This window comes from Marmota monax, unplaced genomic scaffold (genome assembly GCF_021218885.2).
Source record: "Marmota monax isolate L192 unplaced genomic scaffold, Marmota_monax_Labrador192_F-V1.1 WCK01_AAM20220418_F8-fsc00052, whole genome shotgun sequence".
Taxonomy (NCBI): Eukaryota; Metazoa; Chordata; class Mammalia; order Rodentia; family Sciuridae; genus Marmota; species Marmota monax.
Window position 1 is genome coordinate 12,101,050 of NW_026693473.1, and position 22,721 is coordinate 12,123,770.

The 22,721-nt window shown below is 35.4% G+C and overlaps 1 protein-coding gene across 4 annotated transcripts in view; it reads left to right on the plus strand.

The window, feature by feature from the left end:
• The window catches only part of Fgf12 (fibroblast growth factor 12), a 513,569-nt gene that overhangs the window by 485,249 nt on the left and 5,599 nt on the right, over positions 1-22,721 (plus strand). For all 4 annotated transcript variants that reach the window (XM_058583579.1, XM_046458017.2, XM_046458016.2 and 1 more), the window contains one exon: positions 11,797-11,995. In XM_058583579.1, coding sequence (XP_058439562.1) covers positions 11,797-11,995 — 199 coding nt within the window. The remainder of the gene's footprint in view (positions 1-11,796; positions 11,996-22,721) is intronic.

A 22,721-nucleotide genomic window follows, 5' to 3' on the forward strand; every position in this document is an offset into this window, starting at 1 on the left:
AGTATTCTTTTGTATCATATTAATATTTTTTGTTCTAATTTTTGTTCCTGCAATGTCATACATATTATATGTTTTTGCATTATAGCCCTCTCAATGCAATGTTATTATTTTGGCTTTAAAACTAAAGGAAAAATCTCATATATTTATTAACATATTTATAATTTCCAATGCTATTCATTCCTTTCCACCTAGTATAATTTTCCTTCAGCATTAATGAAATCCTTCATATAGTGTAAGACTGCTAGAAGATAATTCACCCATTTTGTTTATCTGAAAATATTTTCACTTTATTATACCAATTTGAAAGATGTATTCACTGACTATAGAATTGTGAATTGATTTGCTTTATCTTTTGGCTTTTACTGACTCATTCAGTAAAATGAATGAGTCCCCGTTGTTTACCTGTATTTGCTAAAGAATTTTTTCTCCTTCTCTTCTTTATTAATATTTTTTTCTTATCTATGTTTTTGCATGTGTTTTTTCCCTTTATCTATGGTTATAGTATGGCTTTGTGTAATTTGGGGATTCTCATCCTGCTTGGAGTTGGCTGAGTTTCTTTGGTCTGAATCTGTAGAAAGTTTTGTCACCATATTGGTAATTTTTAACTTTTATTCATTAACATGTTTTCCTACTTTTGTTCTTTGTTATTTATGTGGAATATTTAATATTGTTGACTACTAATCTTTATTTGGTTTTGATCTTTTTTAAAAACCAGCCGAGGTAACTTCTCTTATTTTGTCTTTAAGTTCATCAGTGCTTGCTTTCATTTGAGAGTCTACAGTCTGCCATTAAGTACCTCTAAGGACATATTCATAGTAGCTATTTGAAAATTCTGGCCTGCTAATTTTTTTTCATCTGGGCCATCTTATAGTCTTTTCTATTGACTGCCTAAATGACTTATTATGTGTTTTGTTTGTTTTGTTTTAGGATGAGGTATTGTAGTCAGGTTTTTCACTGCTGTGACCAAAAGACCTGCTGAGAACAACATAGAGGAATAAAGATTTTTTAGTGCCGAAAATTTCAGAGATCCTAGTCCATAGACAGCCAACTCTGTTATTCAGGGTGTAGGTGAGCCAGGACATCATGGCAGAAGGGCATGAAGGAGGAAAGCAGCTCAGAACATGACCACCAAGAAGCAGTGAGAAGATAGTACGCTCAGCTCATGGGGGACATTATTTATACCCCACAGGCTCAGCCTGAGTGATCCATCTCCTCTAGCCACACCCTACCTGCCTACAGTTACTACCCAGTTAATGCCTATCAGTGGATTAATGCACTGATTAGTTTAATATTGTCATAACCCAATCATTTCACCTTTCATCCCTCTTGCATTGTCCCACACCTGAGTTTTGGGGACACCTCATATCTACACCCTAACCAACTTGGTCTCACAGTCCTGGGCTCAACTGATCTTCCCATCTCAGCCTTCAGAGTATCTGGTAATACAGGCAAGCACCACCACACCAGAAAAATTGACTGATTATGGATCCCATCATCCTGCTTGCACCTTGTTTTATGATTTTGTATTGTACATTAGGAATACATTTGCTTTGTATATTGTATAGCACATTGCATTATTTGCTGATAAAGGGTATCTGGTTTGTTCTTGAATTTTTAAATAACGAACAAATTCTCTAGATATTGTCACACTGTGTGTTGTGTCTGTATCTGTGTGCGTGTGTATGTGTGTGTTTAGGACTTAACTATTGGGTTCTGTCTTTTCTGGATGAGGGCAGGCTCACTTGGTAGGTGGTCATCAGTCCTAAACTGTGGCCTTTCTGAAGCATGTACAAAGTGCTTCCCAGATTTTCTTCTTTCTTCCAGTCCTGCATAACTTCAGATATCTATCTCCCTCCAACTCTCAGTCCAGCAGAATGCAACTGGTTTCTGGTAGGCCTTGAGGAATCTAATCCTGAGGATGTGCCATCCATCCAAAGCCCATAATCTTCAGGAAATTCCCAGTCTCTTGCCCCCCATTCTATCATATCTCTCACACTTTACTTGGCAAATTAAAGTCCCAAACTCCGAATCCAACTTCCCATATCTAGCAAAACCACAATGTTATATTTCCGTTTCATCTTTTCACATATTGCAGAGTTGGAAAGTGTCCCTTGTACAGACCTAGGGTTAAAATAGTATTCTGTTCATGTATTTTTTTCTCTCTGTCTCAAACATCAATACCTACAGTTTCAGTCAACATGTGCCTGAAAACTACTGCCTTACATATTTTGCCCGGTTTTATAAGTATTTTTAGGTCAGGAAATTATGTTAGGTATGTTAAGTATGTTAGGTATCAGATTTCCTGATTTCATGGAAATTCACCATTAGAGTTTTAAAAATTGGGATATTTCATATAAAAACTGTTTTTGTCTTAGTTGATACTTTGGGGATTCTTTAGGGTATCAAAATAACTTTCCAAAGTACAGAGTAATGTTTAAACTGAAGTGTGGGAATTAGACAATGTTCTTACTTTTGTCCTTCTTCTAGGAAAAAAAATCATAGGCTGAGGGCCCAGAGCACTCACCGGCTTTCATGAATGTGTTGGGAACATTCAACCTACTTGCCCTGGTATTCATATTTAATTAGTGGCACCCTGGTTACGTGTTGTGAACATGCTCCTTTCATAAGAACTAACGGTATTTTCCATGGAGAATTTCATGGTTCCGCCAATCTCTGCTGTGGATACATTGCTTCTAAAACATGGAAAATTCTGGAAATAATTTTTAAAAATATTTTTTAGTTGTAGATGGACACAGTACCTTTATTTTATTTATTTATTTTTATGTCATGCTCTGGATCTAACCCAGTGCCTCACCCGTGCTAGGCAAGCACTCCACCACTGAGCTGCAACTGCAGCCTCATGGAAATAATTTTGATGATAACAGTGAGTGGTAAGGACATCTCCCTTTACCCATATGCATTCTCCTATTTCCCACCCCACCTTACATACTTGCAGGCTTCTTGCTAGAGGCTAAATCAAGCATCCATGTAGTATATAATGCTTTTTTTAGCATGTGATAAGAACCTGACAATCACATCATTCATCTCTGATTGATGGCAACAACATGATTCCAGAAAAAGAGGAATGATCAGATTTCTCTGTGTGGTCTATAAATAGATGGCCAAATTGAGACGGAAGCAAGGTGACCCTGATTAGCTTGTCAACAAGTAAGACTTGCTCAGGACACAAGTAAAGTGCTGTTTCTCAGCCTGCTGCTGAGGCTAACCCATTCTCATTTGTTATAACAGTTATTCCCTAAAGATTGTAACCAAGAGTAAATTAAATAATATACCTAATATACCATCCTTGTCTCATTTAATAATCACAACCTTACAATGAAGGCATGAGTAGCTTTAACCTACAGAGGATTAAGCTGAGTTTTATAGAAGCTGAGTAACTTGCCCAAGGTCAAAAAGCCTCCAAAATTAATTTCCAGGAACCACAGGTTGCATTATTTTTTGATGATATAAATTTACCTTGCTGCCTTGTCAGATACTGCAAAGAGTGTGTTAACAAAGAACCTTTATTTTTAGAGGAATTAACTCTCAGTAATTTTCCAGTAAAAATTATCTCTAAAGTGTATAGACAAAGGTTTCCATATCTGCAGAGATTTTTTTTTTGAGTTACAAAATTAGACTTGTTCTAGCCAAACAACCACAGTTTTTTTAAAAAATCATTCATTTGAGATAATGTAATTTAGCATTTTCTTTGCCTCTTGTCAGGATGGAAAACAATAGTTCTCTCACTTGATTTAGTATCATCATGTCTGACAACACAGTTAACAAAGCTGCTGTTAATATACCTAGGATTTTCAAGTTCTGTGCATCTAAAGGCCATTAATGAAGTTAGTAAACCAGAAACTTCACAGCCAAATATTCAAAGGTTAAAAACCAAAGGAAATCTCTACTTTGGAGTTACTGAATGTAAGTGGTTTTGCAAGAATCAGCAAGTATTTATTTATTTTCTCTTCCATAACACAACCCAGTCAGTAAACAAGATTGCACAGAAAACAGGGAAGATGGTTATGCAATAAAAACAGTGAATAGCTGGGCATGGTGGCAATCATGTCCTTAGTCCCAGCTATTGGGAGGCTGAGTAGGGAGAATCACATAAGCCTATGAATTCAACGTTGGCCTGATAAATAGAAAGACCAGGTCTCAACAAACAAAAACAATAACAAAACAGAAAATAACAGATGAGTGTATATTTGGGGTTTTAATCAGAAAAAGAAAATAAATCAAAATCAGAGAGCTATTTGTACCCGAAAAAAATCAGCAATTTTTACCATAGAATCATTAGCCATAATTACACAGTTGATAGTAATGTCTTTTTTCTCTGATTACCTTTTTCTTTTTTTGCTTTTTCAATAATATATTACTTCCATTTCGATTGTACAATTGTTTTTGAAATAACAATATTTAATATGGAATCCTTAATCTCAAGAACTTCTTTAATTATTTAATATGAATGGCAGATCTATAGGAGATTTAAGACAAAAGGTATATTGGAGATTGCCTAATTCCACAAAAGGCTATCTTACATTTTGGAGAAACTGAAAACCTAAGAAGAAAAGTGTCTTTCCAGATTTGAACACAACGTAAGAGATGCACAGAGTATAATTCCAGGCTTCCAGGCCTCACGACGTTCTCTTCACAGTTTTTTTTTTTTTTTTAATTCCAAGATCTGAGAATAAGAGTGAAATATTATGATCATGGATTCTGCCTTTATGAATCTTAAACATGTTTCTGTGTCCTAAAATGTCAGGCAATATTGAATTATGAAGGCGGGGGGAAGAAAGGTAAAAGTTTAGAAAGTGACTGGAGAAAATGCCTGCTGATTGGTTGGGGATGTAGCTCAGTTGGTAGGGTGTCAGCCTAGTATGCACAAGGTCCTGGGTTCAATCCCCAGCAAAACAAAACAAAGCAAAATAATGCTTGCTTATGAAAGGTGGTGGGCAAGGTGGGAGGCCTCTCTGAGGTAGTCACATTTAGGCAGTGACTGGATGAAATAGATTGCAGAGGTTTCCAAGAACAAGAGATATCGAGTCTAAAGGATTTGGAATGAAATGTGTTTGTTACGTTTGAACTACAACAAAGGGATCAGTGCTTGTTGGTGTGCTCATTCTTTCATTGCACATTCATCCCAGGGATCATCACAGCCAGAGCAGGGAGGAGAAAATGGGGATCTGCAAAGACCAGGATGCAGCTAGGTTGTGATTGTACCATTTTAACTCTACTCACTCTCCAGGGCTATTCAAATCCTGTACCCCTACCCAAGTTGGAAAGTGTACGTTTTACAAGTAAAACTAGGGGAGCAAAAGTAGTTGTAACTGAACCACAAGGCATTCTTTACCTTTCAAATATTTTACTCCAAGCAGATGTCATCTGTTAAAGTCATAATGTTTAAGTATTCCATGTAAAATAAATAAATCTCCAACGATTGCATATTCTTTGTAGCCATTAAAGAGCTTTCACAGGTGTTATGTAATTTGATCTTTACCCTGAGTCTGTAGTAAACATACTTTCAGAGTACATCTAAGGAATTGGAGATTCAAAAGGTTAACTGGTTTGCCAAGATTCAGAAAATTGTCAGTGAATACTAAGCCAGAAATTTACAGTGTCTGAATGGTTTTTCCAGATATAAATAAAGTCTTGATATAAATATTATTATAGAAGCACGAAAATGGTTAGTTTTACATGCATTATTAGTAAATAAAACAATTACTCTTGGACCTTGAATAATGCTCTAGAATATAAAAAGATAAATAGAATGTATAAGTTGGTGAGGGAATGGAAAACATATCTTTCATGAATAAATGATATCATTTACAAGTGTTATATTTTCATCTTAAAAAACTTAACCTACTTAGAACCTATGAAGTAATTATGATTATTGGTATTAAAATTCTCATGCTTCAAATCTCTTAGTGAATTATGTAGGAAAAACTTGATTTTGAAAGAAGGACAAACATTTTGGGAAGTAAGACTTAGCATTTTACTTAATCTTTACCACATTTTTAATATTAGAATTATTGTCCCTACTTTCTAAATAAAAAATCAAAGATTTTTATCACCATTAAATGACATGTTCAAGATTATACAGCCAAAGAAACTAAGTCAGTCCTGTCAATCACTTCTGTCTTATCACATAATCTTTGCTGTTTCTGTGACTTCTAACATTCTCATTGTTTATTTCAACAAGAATAAAATGAGTGCTGAAGGTGCCAAGCTTCATAAAAAGTGTGAATGAAGAATATTTTCCTGTGAACCAAAATTCACAGTGTCTATGGTGGGAGAAAAAAATTCCCATCAAGATACAAGACAGAAATACCAAATATTAGGAGAAATTGAAGGAAGGAGGGCTCACTAAATCTGAAGTGACTGGGAAGAACATTTGTCTCATTCCTATTTGGTAGAGATGTAAGGAGAACATTGAGAGTGCAGTTGAATTGGGGGTTGGTTAGGAACTAGAGCCTTAGCAGGTAGTTGTCATGTGATGTAAATAATGTTGGCAGTGTAGTTAATCCTGAAAAACACAATATTTAATCCATATTCATTAATATCTCTAAATTTCTGTCTCTTTGTTCTTCATGGTGTTTATATATTAATGAGTACTCCATATAAATGGGTGCTGGAAGGGCAGTACCGGCACAGTTGGTCTGTCCTAGTAGTAAGGGACGAGGCTACTAGAGACTTTGAGAAACCAGAAGCTATGTAGGATCTCTGTTGTCCTTGTGTAGAGAGGAGAGTCAGGAAAAGATTCAGTGTGGGCGAGGGTCAAAGTGGAGTGTGGATCAACATTGTGGGTCAAGGAGACTTTAATAGTGCTTTGGAAATGATGGATAGGGACACAATGGAAGGTGTCCAAAGTGACCACTTGGGGCTTAGTGCTACAGCATTTCTTCATCATCTGGATTGAAATAGGCAGAAGTTCTTTACTTTAGAGGGCATGGCTGGAGTGGAAAGGTATTCAGAATGTGAAAAGGACCATTCATATAATGGTTTGTAAAATGCTGCACCAAAACCCCAGTTGTGTAAAGATTGCACAAAGAAAAGTATAAGTATTCAAAAATTCAGAACACTTCTAAAACATTCATATTTCCCTGGATTTAAGGTCTGCTTAAGTTTGAACAATGGGAAGATCAAAATTAATTTTTGGGAAAAATAAGCCTAGCTTTTACCACGTGTACATAAATAATATACATGTGGGCTTGATTCTGTTTCATCAAGTATTTCTATAAACCTTGGTATAATGCCTGCATTGAATTGGGAGCCCAGGGTGATAAAGATAAACAAAACTCGTGAGTTGCAGGGTGACTTTTCAAAAGGAAAAAATTCCTCCTTAGTATACTGTTCTCTTTACTCTGTTTTTATCGTATGCACCTGGTAAAGGTGGCCTAGGATTTGACCACCTGTGACTCCACTTCTGCCTGTCTCCATTATGCATTAGATTTGTTGCCATTCTAAACACTCAACCCACGGAACACCTTCTGAATGTATGTGATGACCTATGTCTTTGCCTAAAGCTTTAGATAACTCATTAAAAAACATGCTTATATGTGCACTTGTTTTAGCAACAGTTAAGGGGGAGGTTTCTGGTTCTGGAGCAGATAGTAGCAAGTGTAACAAAGGCACAGAAATAATGGTCTTTTTACATGATTGTGTTTTTTACTCTAAGAAGAAAACTGAACAGCAATAATAATTTAGGAATTTTGTAAAACCTAAAAATTTATGAACTGCTTCTATACAGATCAACTATTTTTTTACTTAAAATCACTCATTTTACAGTTGAAAAATGTGAAAATTAGAGTTTCAGTCACTTACTTAAACCCCACAACTGATGTGTATGGTGTCAGAAGCAAACCTTGATTGATTTTCTTGCTCCAACTCTAGGGCTCAGAACTCATTATATAAAAATGTGATAATAACAAACAGTGTAAATTCTTTGATGTCCAGCTTCATACTGAAATTGAAATTGCTAATAAATGGTAATGGTTGCACTAAGAATCACTCTCAAAGGTAGCTCTGTACCCTTAAGATTTGCCTGCTCGTTTTCAAGGATGCTGCCTGTGCCCACAGAAGTGCTTGCACTAACCTCCTGCCATATTTTCCTGCATGTCCTGCCCTGGTCGGGTGTTAATATTTGCCTTATTCCTAAATCCTAATTCTTCATATACCTCCTTTGGAATAACATTAAATGGGATATTCCACTTAAATTTTCATTTCCAATTAGGATCTGAATTTTTTTTCCTTTGTTGATTTTATTTATTTATTTTTATTTACATATGACAGCAGAATGCATTACCATTCTTATTATACATATAGAGCACAGTTGTTCATATCTCTGGTTGTATACAAAGTATATTCACACCAATTTGAGTCATCATACATGTACTTTGGATAATGATGTCCATCTCATTCCACCATCATTTCTAACCCTATTCCCCCTCCCTTGCCTTCCCACCACTCTGCCCTATCTAGAGTTCATCTATTCCTCCCCATGCTCCCCCTCCCTATCCCACTATGAATCAGTCTCCTTATACCAGAGAAAACATTTGGCATTTGATTCACTTAGCATTATCTTCTCTAACTCCATCCATTTACCTGCAAATGCCATGATTTTTTTTCTCTTTCACTGCTGAATTAATATTCCATTGTGTATATATGCAACATTTTTTAATCCATTAATCTATTGAAGGGCATCTAGGTTGGTTCCACAGTTTAGCTATTGTGAATTGTGCTGCTATTAACATTGATGTGGCTGTGTCCTTGTAGTGTGCTGTTAAGTCCTTTGTGTATAGAGTAAGGAGAGGGATACCTGGGTCAAATGGTGGTTCTATTCCAAGTTTTTCAAGGAATCTCCAAACTGCTTTCCATATTGGCTGCACCAATTTGCAGTCTCACCAGCAGTGTATGAGTGTACCTTTTTCCCCGCATCCTCGCCAACATTTATTGTTGCTTGTATTCATAATAGCTGCCATTCTGACTGGAGTAAGATGAAATCTTAGAGTGGTTTTGATTTGCATTTCTCTAATTGCTAGAGATGATGAGCATTTTTTCATATATTTGTTGATTGTTTATCATATTCTGAGAAGTGTCTGTTCATAGGCTCTGAATATTTTGTATATGATTTCCCATTTTCTATAATGCTATTCCTGGCTCAGACCCCAGGACTTCAGTTCCTTTACAATATCCTGGACTTTTGCTGTTTTCAGGAGGGAGTGTTAAACAATTACAAAGTGGAATAGAAACCTAGGAGTTCATTATTTATTAAATGAAAGTGTTATTTTTCTCATATGTAAATGACAACAGAGTAATTATGCGTGGCTGACAAAGTTTCCTATGATAATGAGTAAAGTTTGCCCCATTAACAGTCCACATCAAGGACAGGCTTGGCTTTGCATTAGGAAACAATGCATAGTTCTGTGGGAAGTTTACTGAGCCAGCAGCCAGGAGACCATTGTTCTGGCTAAGTGTCCTGATCTACCTCTAACTTTGTGTGATCCTTGGGTCAATTATTTCATTATCACAGGCTTCAGTTACCTTGTTAAATAAAAGCAGCACATTGAATCATCTCTAAGCAGCTTTAACATCTGTCTCTAAATTTACAAATTTCATATTTCAGTGATGTATGTTAGGTCATATCACTCCTACCTATATGACAATATATACATTTATACAAAATTCTTTGCCTCATATATTTTCTCACCTCCTATTGTGAGGTTTGAAATCTTATACACAGAACTTATTCTTTGAATGTTCCAGGTCTCTTAGCATCTAAGGATAATATAGTGTTTACTAGTATAAGGCTAGACTTAGAAATAAAAGGTTTGGGGTTATTTTGATCAATTTGGTTTTTAAAGAAAACTAGTAAAATCTGCACCAAATTTTAATTTGTTTTTTGTATCTTTTAACCTAATCTTAGAAGAAAAATTGAGACTTATAGGATATCTTATATCTTATCTTTGGGTTGTTCTAAGTGTATCCCCCCAAAGTTCATGTGTTGAAGATCTGATCCCCAGGGCAGCAATATTGGGAAAAAGTGGGACCTTTAAGAGGTGCAGCATAGGGGGAGCTCCTGAGGTCAACTGGGAGCATGCCCCCAGAATGGGCTGGAACCCCTGTCTGTCCCTGGTTGTGAGTTTTGAGGGGTGAAATCTTTCTCACACTGATGTTCTCATTCCCTGTATCTGCCATGGGGCTGTCAGTAGATCCAATAGCTACACTGTTTAAACTTCTAGTCTCTAAAACTTTTCTTTTAAAGTGAGCATATCTCAGGTATTTCATTACAGTAATGCAAAACAATGTAGGACATTTTGTAAATTGAATCTTTATCACTTCGATCCCTATATTTGGCAGTGATTAAACTCTGTTCTAGCAATGCAGAGACAAGGCCATAGAAGAGCCTATTTTCCAATACCCAGGTTCATTGTTAAGTCCTGTGCTGCTACCAGATAAGAACTATGCAATGTTGTCATTGTTTTCCCTCACCTTCTCTAGTCTCTTGTTTCTCCAATTCTTCTTTTTTATTGAGACATGATTCATATATCATGAAAATCCACATTTAAAAGTATATATTTCAGTGTTTTTTAGTATATTCACAAATTTTTGAAAACATCACCATTGTCTAATCCCAGAAAAATTTCATCTCTCCAGAAAACAGTCACTACCCATTTATCTGCACAGCCACCCCTTGCCCTTGACATCCATTTCTTTTCATCTCTGGATTTTGTATTCTGGATATTTCATATTAAATGCAATCAAATAACGTGTGGCCCTTGTGTCTGTCTTCTTCCACTTAGCATATGTTCCTAGGTCTCCATATTGTCATGAGTCAATAATTCATTTCTTTTTGTGGATGGATAAAATTAAATTGTATGACCGGACCGTGAGTTCTTTATCTATTCATCAGTTAAGAGCTAATTGGGTCATTTGCACAGTATGAATAATGATGCTATGAAAATATATTTTTTTTTGTGTGTGGACATGTTTTATTTCCCTTAGGCATATACCTAAAAGTAGGATTATCAAATCATGCATTAACTGCATCTTTACAAAAATGACTACTAAAAAGTTCTGGTGAGAATGTAGAGAAACTGTGATACTCACATCTTGCTAGTGAATACATAAAATGATACAGCTGTGGAAAGTTCCTCACAGGGTTAAATATACGATTACATAGTAGTACTTATTTCTACTGCTTATTCCCGAGGTTTTTGTATCTGAGGTTTTGATTAATAAGCTACAGGGAAAATTATTTGTATTGGACAAAGTGGTAGCATCCTGTTAAGTTCATGGAACAATCTTTGGCTGTAGAACAGATTCTTGTACAGGCATGGTGGTCCCCTTCAAAACATTTCATGTACCTGTGTTTGCTGTGGTTGCATTTGATTTTGACTTCCAGGGATAAAGTCTACTTTATCCAGGGATAAAGTCTACTTTATTTACATGCTAAGGGTCACTAAAATTAGGACTGGCTAAGTGCTTCAATTTGCAAAAAACATTATTATCAGAGTTTGGACTTGGCTGCAGTCTTTAGTGATTCTGGCCCAATGTGGGACTCACAGCTCAGCAGTTGTTTTCTCCGGAGTGAAAATTGGTTAGAAAGGAAATCTTGTTTCTTGGTTTTGTACAATAAAGATTTATACTAATACTCCTGAAATTATGTGCAGTCACCTCTCTCCGGTTCTTTACAGAGGACCTGTATTCCAAGTGGAGTGGAGTATATTTCGCATTTGCTGATTCATTTTTCAACCTTTCTCTTTTTTACATTTCTTTTTTTTTCCTTCCCTGTAGGATGTTTTTACCCCAGAATGCAAATTTAAGGAATCTGTGTTTGAAAACTACTATGTGATTTATTCTTCCACACTGTATCGCCAGCAAGAATCGGGCCGAGCATGGTTTCTGGGACTCAATAAAGAAGGTCAAATTATGAAGGGAAACAGAGTGAAGAAAACCAAGCCCTCTTCACATTTTGTACCAAAGCCTATTGAAGGTATGAAACTAACTTCTTTAATTTTTTGGACCCTGATATGTGTGTTGAAAACAATTCCACTCTTTGCTAATTCTCTAGGGTCTGTCTATAAAGCAACAGATGAGAACAAAATATCAGAGTACACATGAGGACCTTTTCTCATCAATAAAGAAAGAAAAAAAAGAATAAAGAATCTTATCAATCTGGGCATAGTGGTGTGCACCTATGGTCCTAGTGACTCAGGAAGCGAGGCGGGAGGATTGAAAGTTCAACGCTAGGTCAGTCTCAGCAGTTTAGTGAGGCCCTAAGCAACTATTTGAGACCATGTCTTAAATAAAATATTAAAAATTATAAAAGGGCTAAGGATATTGCTCCATGGTTAAGCATACCTGGGTTCAATCTTTAGAACCAAAAAGAAGAAGAAGAAGGAAAAAAGAAACCTACCACACTCCTTTGGTATTTAGGGAAAAAAATTATGTTGAACATAGTATTTTAATTTTTCCGAATATACCCTTGAAAAAATCAATAATATTATTACAGTGCTTTAAAGTTTGCAAAAGGTTTTTAGAGATACATTTATGTACTAATTTCTACATTTCTATAAGCAAATATAACAACATAGGGTATTAATTTTTCTTTGGTTTTTAAGGAAAAAAAACAGTGAAATATTTTCTGTGATCACCATTAAATTGTATCTTTCCCAGTGGAGCCTATCACCTCTTTCCTTGATCCTTTGATATAGTATCCACTTTTCAAAGTGAGGAGTGTAATAAACCTAATTTGGTCAACTATGATTTTCCTTAAAAGTTCCATAATTAGGTGTGTTGCAACTCTTAGTTTGATTTGCTAAACCATAAAATATCTCATAAGGCTCAGTCAGTGGAGCAGAATCCACAAGGCTTGCTGCAGAATATATACTAAATATGACTGCAATAGTCAACAAATATCTGTTAAGTCGATATTGTATTCAAAGTACTGGGTGGAATGTGACATTAAAGCTCCTAGTCCCTCTCAGATCTCTCCTTGCATCTTGTATCTTTAGGCCTACAAAACTAAACTTTCCTTTTTCTTGCAATGGATCATCACTATTATGGACTTCATACTGTCCATGCCCTGCTCCAGTATGCACCCACTCATCTCATCTGCCAGAAAAATGCCAATCAACCCTTGTACCAATTAATTCAAGAATCTCTACTTCCGTGGCAGTCTCCCTGGCTTTCTTCAAGAATTAAGCCTTCTGCCTTCCAATCATTGTATATATTTCTCTCCCATAGAAATGATTCTATTGTATAAAATTTACTTATTGCCCCTCTGTTGCCTCTTGTTCATGGTTAGCTCATTCTCTGAATGAACAAAACCTATTTTATTTTTTTCTTATACCCCTATGTCTTGTATAATATCTGTCGTGTCATAAAGAGATATTCAGTCAGGAGTTGAGAACTGGATAAGTGAACATGTGAATGAACAAATGAACAAGTAGATAAATATAAAGACAAAGTAGAAAGAACTACATGCTCCAGAGAATGTTATAATATTCATGGAGATATGAAATATGTTCACTATGGTATAGTGGAAAAAAAATTCCCATGCTGTGGGAATTGATACTGGGATTTAGAGAAAGAACTATGGCTTCCACTAAAAGGAAGATATTAATGAGAAAATGATATTCAAGGATATCTTTAGCACTAGGCCAGGTTCACAGAATTTGAGATGAGAGGAGAGGAACACTCAGACGGAAACACTCCAGGAGCAGTGAGAAGAGGCAGGAAGTGCCTGCCTTGTAAGGTCAGGCAGAAGGGTACTTAAGAAGTTGATCATGTTCCCATGGGAAAATGTACTGATTCTTAAGAATCATTTTTGACAAATTATGCTTTCAATTCTTGCATCCTTTTTTTTTTGCATTTAAGCTGATATTTTTGTACTTATGAAAGTAGTGCATGGTCATTAACAATTTTTGGAAAATTCAAGGAAGCGTGACGACAAAGATTCATGTTTTATTTATTCCTTATATGGATAATACATTTTATACTGAACCCCTCCCACCAACCCCAGCAAAAGGAAAAAAAAAAACTGTAACCAATGCTCATGATTATAACACTTTGGTCCTGGGTGACCATGTGTACATATGCAAAAAAAAAAATTATGATGATTATGTTTCTAGTTCCAGAACTGCTTTAATTCTGTTTGTGACTGCATTTTGATACAGATGTGGAAAGAGACAACCTGACATTCCTAAACATGAGAATTAGGTGCTTTGCACAATACACAGCTTACATCAATAGCAGCTTACTCATACAATTTCTCTTATAAGCCAAATCTAAAGACCAGCTGTCCAGGGATGGTATGAGGCTTCCCAATTGTTAGGAAGTTTGGCTGCATCCAGGTTTTAGTGCCTGTCTTCCTAATATGTTGTGTAGAACTGTGTGCTGCACTATTGCCACAAGCAGGCACACTGGTCCTGGGTGTGCCCTTGTCCCCATCTTTATCATAATCAGAAAGTGGAAGAAGAATGAAAGAAGACAGAATCAAAAGTCTGTGCCTGTTTTCTTTTAAAAAATGATCTCCATTATCTGCCATGTGATATACACACAGTCCACAACCTAGACAGGCAGTCAGATTCAAGCAGAGGGAAGCTAGGCATGTAGCCTCGGTTCTGGATGGCTACATACCAAATATGTATTCAGTTATTTTAGAACAATGGTGGAATTGGGTAACAACTTCTGCTTTAGTTTTGCATCATCGATGAAGCATCAGAATATCTCTGATTTCCTAATGTGCTTATTTACATCTTTTAGTTGATTGTTTTAATTTTTTCTTATTTACCATTGCTTTATAATGATTTTCATCTTGTTCTGGGAAAAAGTTAAGTTCATTCTAAATCAGATTCACTAATACCTGGATTTACTTCCAAGGTCCTTTTTTTTTTCATTTGTGGCAATGAAAACTTAGGTGTGAAGTATAAAGAATGTGATGAGAAGAATCACTTTTGAAGATAAAAAGCTCAATTGATTTAGACCAAATATCTTTTTTAAAAATTAATTAATTTATTAATTAATTCTAATTAGATATATACAACAGCAGAATGCATTTTGATTCATTGTATGCAATTACAGCACAACTTTTCATTTTTCTGGTTGTACTTGATGTAGTGTTGCACCATATGTGCAGTCATACATATACCTAAGGTAATGATATCTATCTCATTCCACCATCTTTCCTGCCCCCATGGCCTCTCTCCTCCCTTCCCTCCCCTTTGCCCAATCAAAGTCCCTTCATTCTTCTCATGCCCCCCTTCTCATTATGGATCAGCATTCAATTAATCAGAACATTCGGCCTTTGGTTGTATGGGATTGCCTTACTTCACTTAGCATGATATTCTCCAACTCCATCCGTTTACTTGAAAATGCCATAATGTTTATTCTGTTTTAATGTTGAGTAATATTTCATTGTGTAAATATACCACAGTTTCTTTATCCATTCATTTATTGAAGGACATCTAGATTGATTCCACCATTTAGCTATTGTGAATTGAGCTGCTATAAACATTGATATGGCTGCATCATTATAGTATGCTACTTTTAAGTCCTTTGGGTATAGATTGAGGAGTGGTATAGCTAGGTCAAATGGTGGTTCTATCCCAAGTTTTCTAAGTATTCTCCATACTGCATTCCAGATTGGTTGCGCTGATTTGTAGTCCCATCAGCGATGTATGAGTGTGCCTTTCCCTCCACATCCTTGCCAACACTTAATGTTGTTTGTATTTTCGATAACTACCATTCTGACTGGTGTGAGATGAAATCTTAAGAGTAGCTTTGATTTGCATTTCTTTAATTACTAGAGATATTGAACATTTTTTCATATATTTGTTGATCAATTTTAAATCTTCTAAGAAGTGTCTGTTCAGCTCCTTACCCCATTTATTGATTGGACTGTTTATTTTTTGGGGTGTTAAGTTTTTTGAGTTCTTTATATATCCTAGAGATTAGTGCTCTATCTGATACACAAGTGGCAAAAAATTGCTCTCAAAATCTAGGCTCTCTTCACTTCATTGATTGTTTCTTTTGCTTAGAAGAAGGTTTTAAGTTTGAATCCATCCCATTTATTGATTCTTGATTTTATTTCTTGCTCTGTAGGAGTCTTGTTAAGGAAGTCAGGGCCTAATCTGACATGATGAATATTTGGGCCTACTTTTTCCTCTATTGTATGCAGGGTCTCTGTAAGACCAAAGATCTTTTAATTCTCTATAAATATCTCTGCCATTTATCTTGGAGAACAAGGTTCAATTTTGTGAATAATATTAGTTACCAGTTATGTAAATGCTTAATTTTCAGAAGTACTCCTCTAAATATGCTTCAATTATTGTCTCAATTTTCATTCCATTTCTACAAATTAGCTTCAACTATTGTGTCCACTTACAAAAGTTGAAAATAAAGCACAGAGACATTAAGCAATTTTTCCTAAATCATGTAGCTAGGCAGAGCCAGAATTCAAGCCAAAGCATTCGGACCTTAGAATGAAGTGCTTTACCTCCATGAAGACCAGGGAGAGGGGCTGCAGCCTGAGAAAGGTTCTGGGATTAACTTAAATTTAGTATCATGGGACTAGGAAATATCTAGAATAAGTGTCTACTAATTGCTTCTCTTCATTTTGATCTGAAATATACCTTCCCCTTAGAAGTAAGAGTCCCCAGAGATTAATGGAGACCTCATGCTCTTATAATTTACTTGATACACATAAAATTGGTTAGTTCTTTTATACCTTATATGTGCTTTGATATCATCATCATCATACATAAAATATGAACAATGACCCAATGATTTTCTATGCAGTTTTATTTGATATAATTGAATTTCCAATATTATGAAATATGTTTGAATTTCTGTTAGGCAATATTCTGTTTAGTATCTCCCTTCAGGGATACTAAAACTATTCTAACCACTGCTATTATTCCCATTCCTCTTAGTCTTAACCCTTCTATTTATAATTTATCAATCTAACATTTTTTCTAGGCAGGCTGTGTACTCTATCTTTGTACAACTTGACAACAGCCCTTTGTCATTATTCTTATTTTACAGGTGAGGAGACTAATATTTAAAGTAATTAAGTAACTTTTCCAAGATCACAGGGCTAGAAAAGTACAAAATTGAGTTTGTCAATCTGAAAGCCCAATACCTAGGCATATGCACCTAACCCCCACACTATACTCTCCTTGCATCTGAAATAAGCCTATGAATATGCAGATACTCAGGAAAGTCAGAAAGCAAAGCAGAAATGCTATACCTTGATATAAGCTAGATCTAAACCACTCAGAATTGAGACAGGTACATCCAACGTGATGAGGAAAATGTATATTGGTGGATAATCAGATAGGACAGTTCATGGAAAGCCATGTGGACAAGAAAGAAAAGTGGGTTCAGGAAATATGGTGGAATGAGATGGACATTATTACCCTAGGTACATGTATGACTGCACATATGCTGAGACAGTAAATCATGTACAACCAGGGAAATGCAAAGTTGTTCTGCAATTGCATACAATAAATCAAAATGCATTCTGCTGTCATATATACGTAATTAAAATAAATAAATGAATCAATTTAAAAAAAGAACTAGGAAGACTTTGCTTTTATTCCTGATGAATTCTATCAGTTTTCCTTTTCTAGAATTTAGACTAGATTATTTCTAAAATTTAGTGACATTGTGTGTCAGTCTTTAGTGTGAAACCATGAATTTACACATAAAAATAGTCAAAAAAAATTCCTTTATTAAATTATTGAACAAAAAATACAATTTAATGAGATATTCCAAAAAAGTGTGATTTGTACTCACTCTTTCTTTTTTGTTTTCTTTCTTTCTTATTTTCTTTCTTTCTGATAAAAGTTAGGATGAAAGGCATTCTCCCCGTAACTCATGTCTTTAAAGAAGGTTTTAGATAATTTTCTTTCCTCAAGCAAATTATAAAACACATAACTTGAAGATGCTTTTATACAAGAAATATAAAATAATAGCTCCATAAAAGCTTATTTATATTGTTATTTAACCAAAAACGTTGTTGATTATTTTATTTTCATTTTTTTTTAAAGGAATTGGTGTAAACCCCTAATCCCACTACTAAAATGTCAACACCCTAGTAGAGTCCAATACTTCATAGTAAGTGAGCTGCTCCTTTCTGAAGGGAAATGGTCCCTCGGTAGAGAAAAAGTTAAAGGTGTTATTTTGTTTTTGTTTTTTTCACTTATGTCTTTTCCCCCCCAAACATCTCTGATTTTATTCCAGTTCTACTAGTGTTTCATTTTGAATGTCAAATTCCCAAAATTAACCTTTACCAGTTTGAGGCTCTTTAAGTCCTAGAGATAAAGTGATAATTATCCACCAGCCCATTTCACTCTTTCATTCCTCATCTGGTGTTTAGAACACAGGAGGTGTTAATGAGGGGTTGCAGGGGCATCTGTTCACAGGATGGATAGACTTGATATTTAAGCCCATTACCATGTACACTGCACATCAACCACTACTTACACAGATTCCCTCCCTAGGAATTCAAGACAACATCTCAGGCTTGGTGATTCTCAGTTCTGCCCTTTCAGAGCATTGTTCACACCAGAAAGAAATAACTCCCCCAGATTTAAATTGTCTTGCTGGTGACCTCCTCTCTATCATCAGATACAGCAGCCAAATACACTTTTAAAAAGAACACAGTACAATCTCCTCCTTTTCTCCTCCCTCTTCCTTCCAGACGCTCATTACACAGCTTCTGCAGGTGGTTGAGTATTCAGAATCAAGTTCCTTCTCCCTGAAAAGAATGTGTGCACTTTCCAAAGATTTAAGCTTACAGGACTGAGTCCTGGAGAAAGAAAGATCTTTCCAAATTAAGATCAGTATCTATCAACTGAGAGTCATCTCTACAGAAGGATCAAACTTTTGTGAGCTAATTTATCAAGTTTAGGTATGACCTAGAAGTCTACAGGTTGAAAAAAAATGTCTGAGAGATTCTGATGGCAACCATATTTGAGAATGTATTCGGAACTGAATTTGGCACTTTGGGGCTTCTTTTGATCAAATCTGGTCATAGGCAATTTAAATTTATTCAAATAATTGTGATCAATGTATTGGATTAAACTTCATAAAATCTCTCTCTGATACCATGGAATTAAATATATTAAAATGTTACAGTTTAAAGTTTCTAGAAATTATTAAGATAGGTATGTTTTAAGTTCTAGATTAAATTACTATATGAAGTTTAGTAGAGGTAATTCCAATTATTTTCCTAAATTGATCACTGAGAAAGAGTAACCTAATAGACATCAAATAACCAAGAATGAAGAAATTCTGATTTTTCTGATCAAACTTTTGGAAATGATTTACTAAGTCATTTTGAGGAAATGATTTATCTTTCCATCCTCATTCATCTCTGAAGGTGAAGTCAATTATAAATTCCATCCATTTCATAGAAATAAAACGAAAATTAAACATTGAAAGACAGCTCAATTTCTCAGAAAAATTTTGTCAGATCAAATACAAGTTGCCTTTTTCTTTGTCTTCCTGTCTTATGTATTTTAGAAATGCTGTGAGGCTTGTCATTGAAGTATTAAAGGGAAAGAAAATTGGATCTGGAGGGAAAACAATAATCCCTTCAACAACTATGTAATAAGGTAAAAAGAACAGAACAAATCAGGAGTCATTATGTTGTAAAGCCCCAATTGGGAAGACAATAATGGCAATTTTATTTTGATATTTTTATTTTAATTATCTAGGATGAGAACTCAATAGATTGTTTCCAAATTCTCTTTTGGAACCAACTATTCTAAAAAAGAAAAACAGAAATTGCAAAGCAGGATCTCAAATAATGCTGATCCCTTTAGTGGCAGAGAAAACATTAGCTTAGCTCTCTCCATCTTTGAATTCTGGATCTCTGCTGGCCTATGATACCTTCTTCCTGCACACCATTCCAACTTGTTCAAAGCAACTTTTGCTGGTTTCTAAATTTAGTCTTTAATAAAACTCTCCTTCCTCTCCCTCTTCTACACACAAATATTGTTTCTGCTCTCTTTCTAAATGAAGATAGAGACCTTTTATTTACAATGTCTGTTAACTCTTTGTAATAAATATTTATGTCATACTGGGTACATTCTTATGGTGTATTGCTTCCAAAGCAGCACTAAAATTCTCCTACAGTTCCAAAGGGATTCCTTGTGACATTAATTAAGGCGTGAAATTGCTTCATGTTAATTGCCCACGCCCTTCTATGATCTGCTATTAAGACAATTAAATATCTTTAATGGTGCATTAACTAACAGAACAATCTAACCTTTCCATTTCTGGGAAATTACAGAGGACCAAGGAAAATTTGATTAAATTGGTAGTAATAAAAAGATTAATCATATTCCAATTTTTTCATGGAAACTGATAGAGGATGGGGGTTATTCGAGTGCATAATTTCTAAATTTCATCCAAAACAGAAATTATATTGATTCCATTAGAAAAACAGAACCTGACAACAACAATGGCAATGGCCCAGCCCACAGGTGGTCCAACTCTCTGCTACAGAGAAACATGGACTTACAAAGATTTATACCTAGTTCTACCCAGGACTTTGCTTTCAAATAATCTGTCAAGAATTCAGCAGCCACATAGAAGTAATAATTTGTAGCAGCTCTACTACTTTGAATTCCATTCACATAGCACATTGTTATTTTCAACCTGTTTCCCTAATCAGATTGTCACTTGAGAATCGCCAAAACCATTAAAATATGCAGATTAATATTTATTGTTCCTATTTTATTTTACTTATTTTTTATGGTGCTAGAGATTGAACCCAGGGCCTTGTGCATGCGAGGCACACACACTGCTAGCTGCGCCATATCCCCAGCCCTATTGTTCCTATTTTAAACATAAGGGATCTAAACTTAAGAGAAGTTAAATAACTCACTGAAGTCCTTAGGGCTAGAAGAAGGCAAAGCTATGGCCATAACTGTTACCTTTTAACTTTAGACCTCCTGCTTTTTCTAACAGGAATGTGAGGGGTGTGTGTGTGTGTGTGTGTGTGTGTGTGTGTAAGAGAACAGGCTTTGTTATTATATAAAGCTATTCATTGTACTTCTTTATCAGTTGCTGTGTGTGTTCTTGTTATAAATTAGCATCTGCAGAGGCAAGACATATGGACAAATATTCAGTTTTTTAGAGAGCAATAGAAGTGATTTTCATATAAGCATTAAAGAGAGCAGCTTTACAAGTTGAATGTGAACCAGAATCACATGCAGGGCTTGTTTAAGCATAAATTTCTGGACTTCATCCTCTGAGTTTTTAATTCTATATGTCCAGGCTGGTCCAGTAATTTAAAGTTCTTAAAGTTGTAGGTACTGCTCTTGCTGTTGGCAGGTCAGAGGAAACACTTTGAGAAACACTGAGTTATGGAATCATTAGATGCTATGATTCTCAGACTATCCTTTGTTTTCTAGGCTACAATTTACCATAGGTCATATGGGGGAAAGAAAGGGATGTTGTTAATTTTGCTGTTTTATTTTATTTGCCATTGACTTTTTTTATTTCTATGAAGATGAGACATATTACTTGTTTATGCAGATATCAATAAACTAGAGAAGCTAGATAAATGTAGATTATCACATGATATTCACTGCTGTATTCTTTCAAAATCATCTGTTCTACCTATGTACTGGTACAGTTTAGGGCAGTCAGCCCAAGTTTAGAACTTTAGAGAAAGTAAAGATTCACTGACATTAAAAGTGAAAGAAAGTTAAGCTTTACTCCAGCTATCATCTTCTGAAGTGAGGCACCAAAGATAATAGATAAGGGTATTCCTTTGTAAAATAATTACAGAACACTCACTGAGCATCCTTCATAATTCTAACTAATAGGGATGCTGTGGTACTTAAGAGAAAGGTTTTTTATTTGTGGGTTTATTTCATGGCATTTATATCTAGAAAGGCATAAATCGATAAATACACAAATGAACAATAAATAGAGGAGCAAATATTTAAACACACCATTAGATATTAGATTTAAGGGGGAAAAGTGTGGCAGTTTTACATAGGGAAGTCAAGGTAAACCTCTCAGGAAAAATGACACAGATTAATTACATTTGAATGGAATCTCAGTAGTAAACCATGAAAAGATGTGGGAGAAGTTTCCAAGCAAAATTGTTTCCAAAGACCCTAATGTAATCCAAGCTTGTCACTTGTGAGCAAGAAGGGTCATGTGACTGGAATGGATTGATTAAATGGGGAAGGGCAGAAGATGTAGAGGCAGGAACCAGATAAAATAAGACCTGGTAACCTCCTTGAGGACTTTGGATATTGTGGCTAATGTGTTTGGAAGTCATTACAGATTTGGAGCAAGATTGCAAGGAAATTGGCCAGGATCTTAGACAAGATGATGGTAGCTTCTCCTTGAGGGCTTTATAGCCACAGGTAGAAAGAATGACTTTGGATTTATTTAGAAGTCAGAGCAGATGGAGCATACTAATGGATAGAGTGTAGGTTGTTAGGTAAAGAGAGAAGACAGTGATGACACTTAAGTTTTGGGCAAGAACAACCGGGTGCTATATATTAAAATGGGGAAGAGTAGAAAAGTGGATTTCACTGTCTGCAATAGTGTGACAAAAGAACTTATTAAGAAGTCCAAGTAAAGATGCCACATAGGCAATCCACATGGATTTCAGCTTCTCCACATACTTGCTCACTCTTTCTTTCTTTGATAAAAGCCATGCTGAATTTGTTTTTATTGTTATC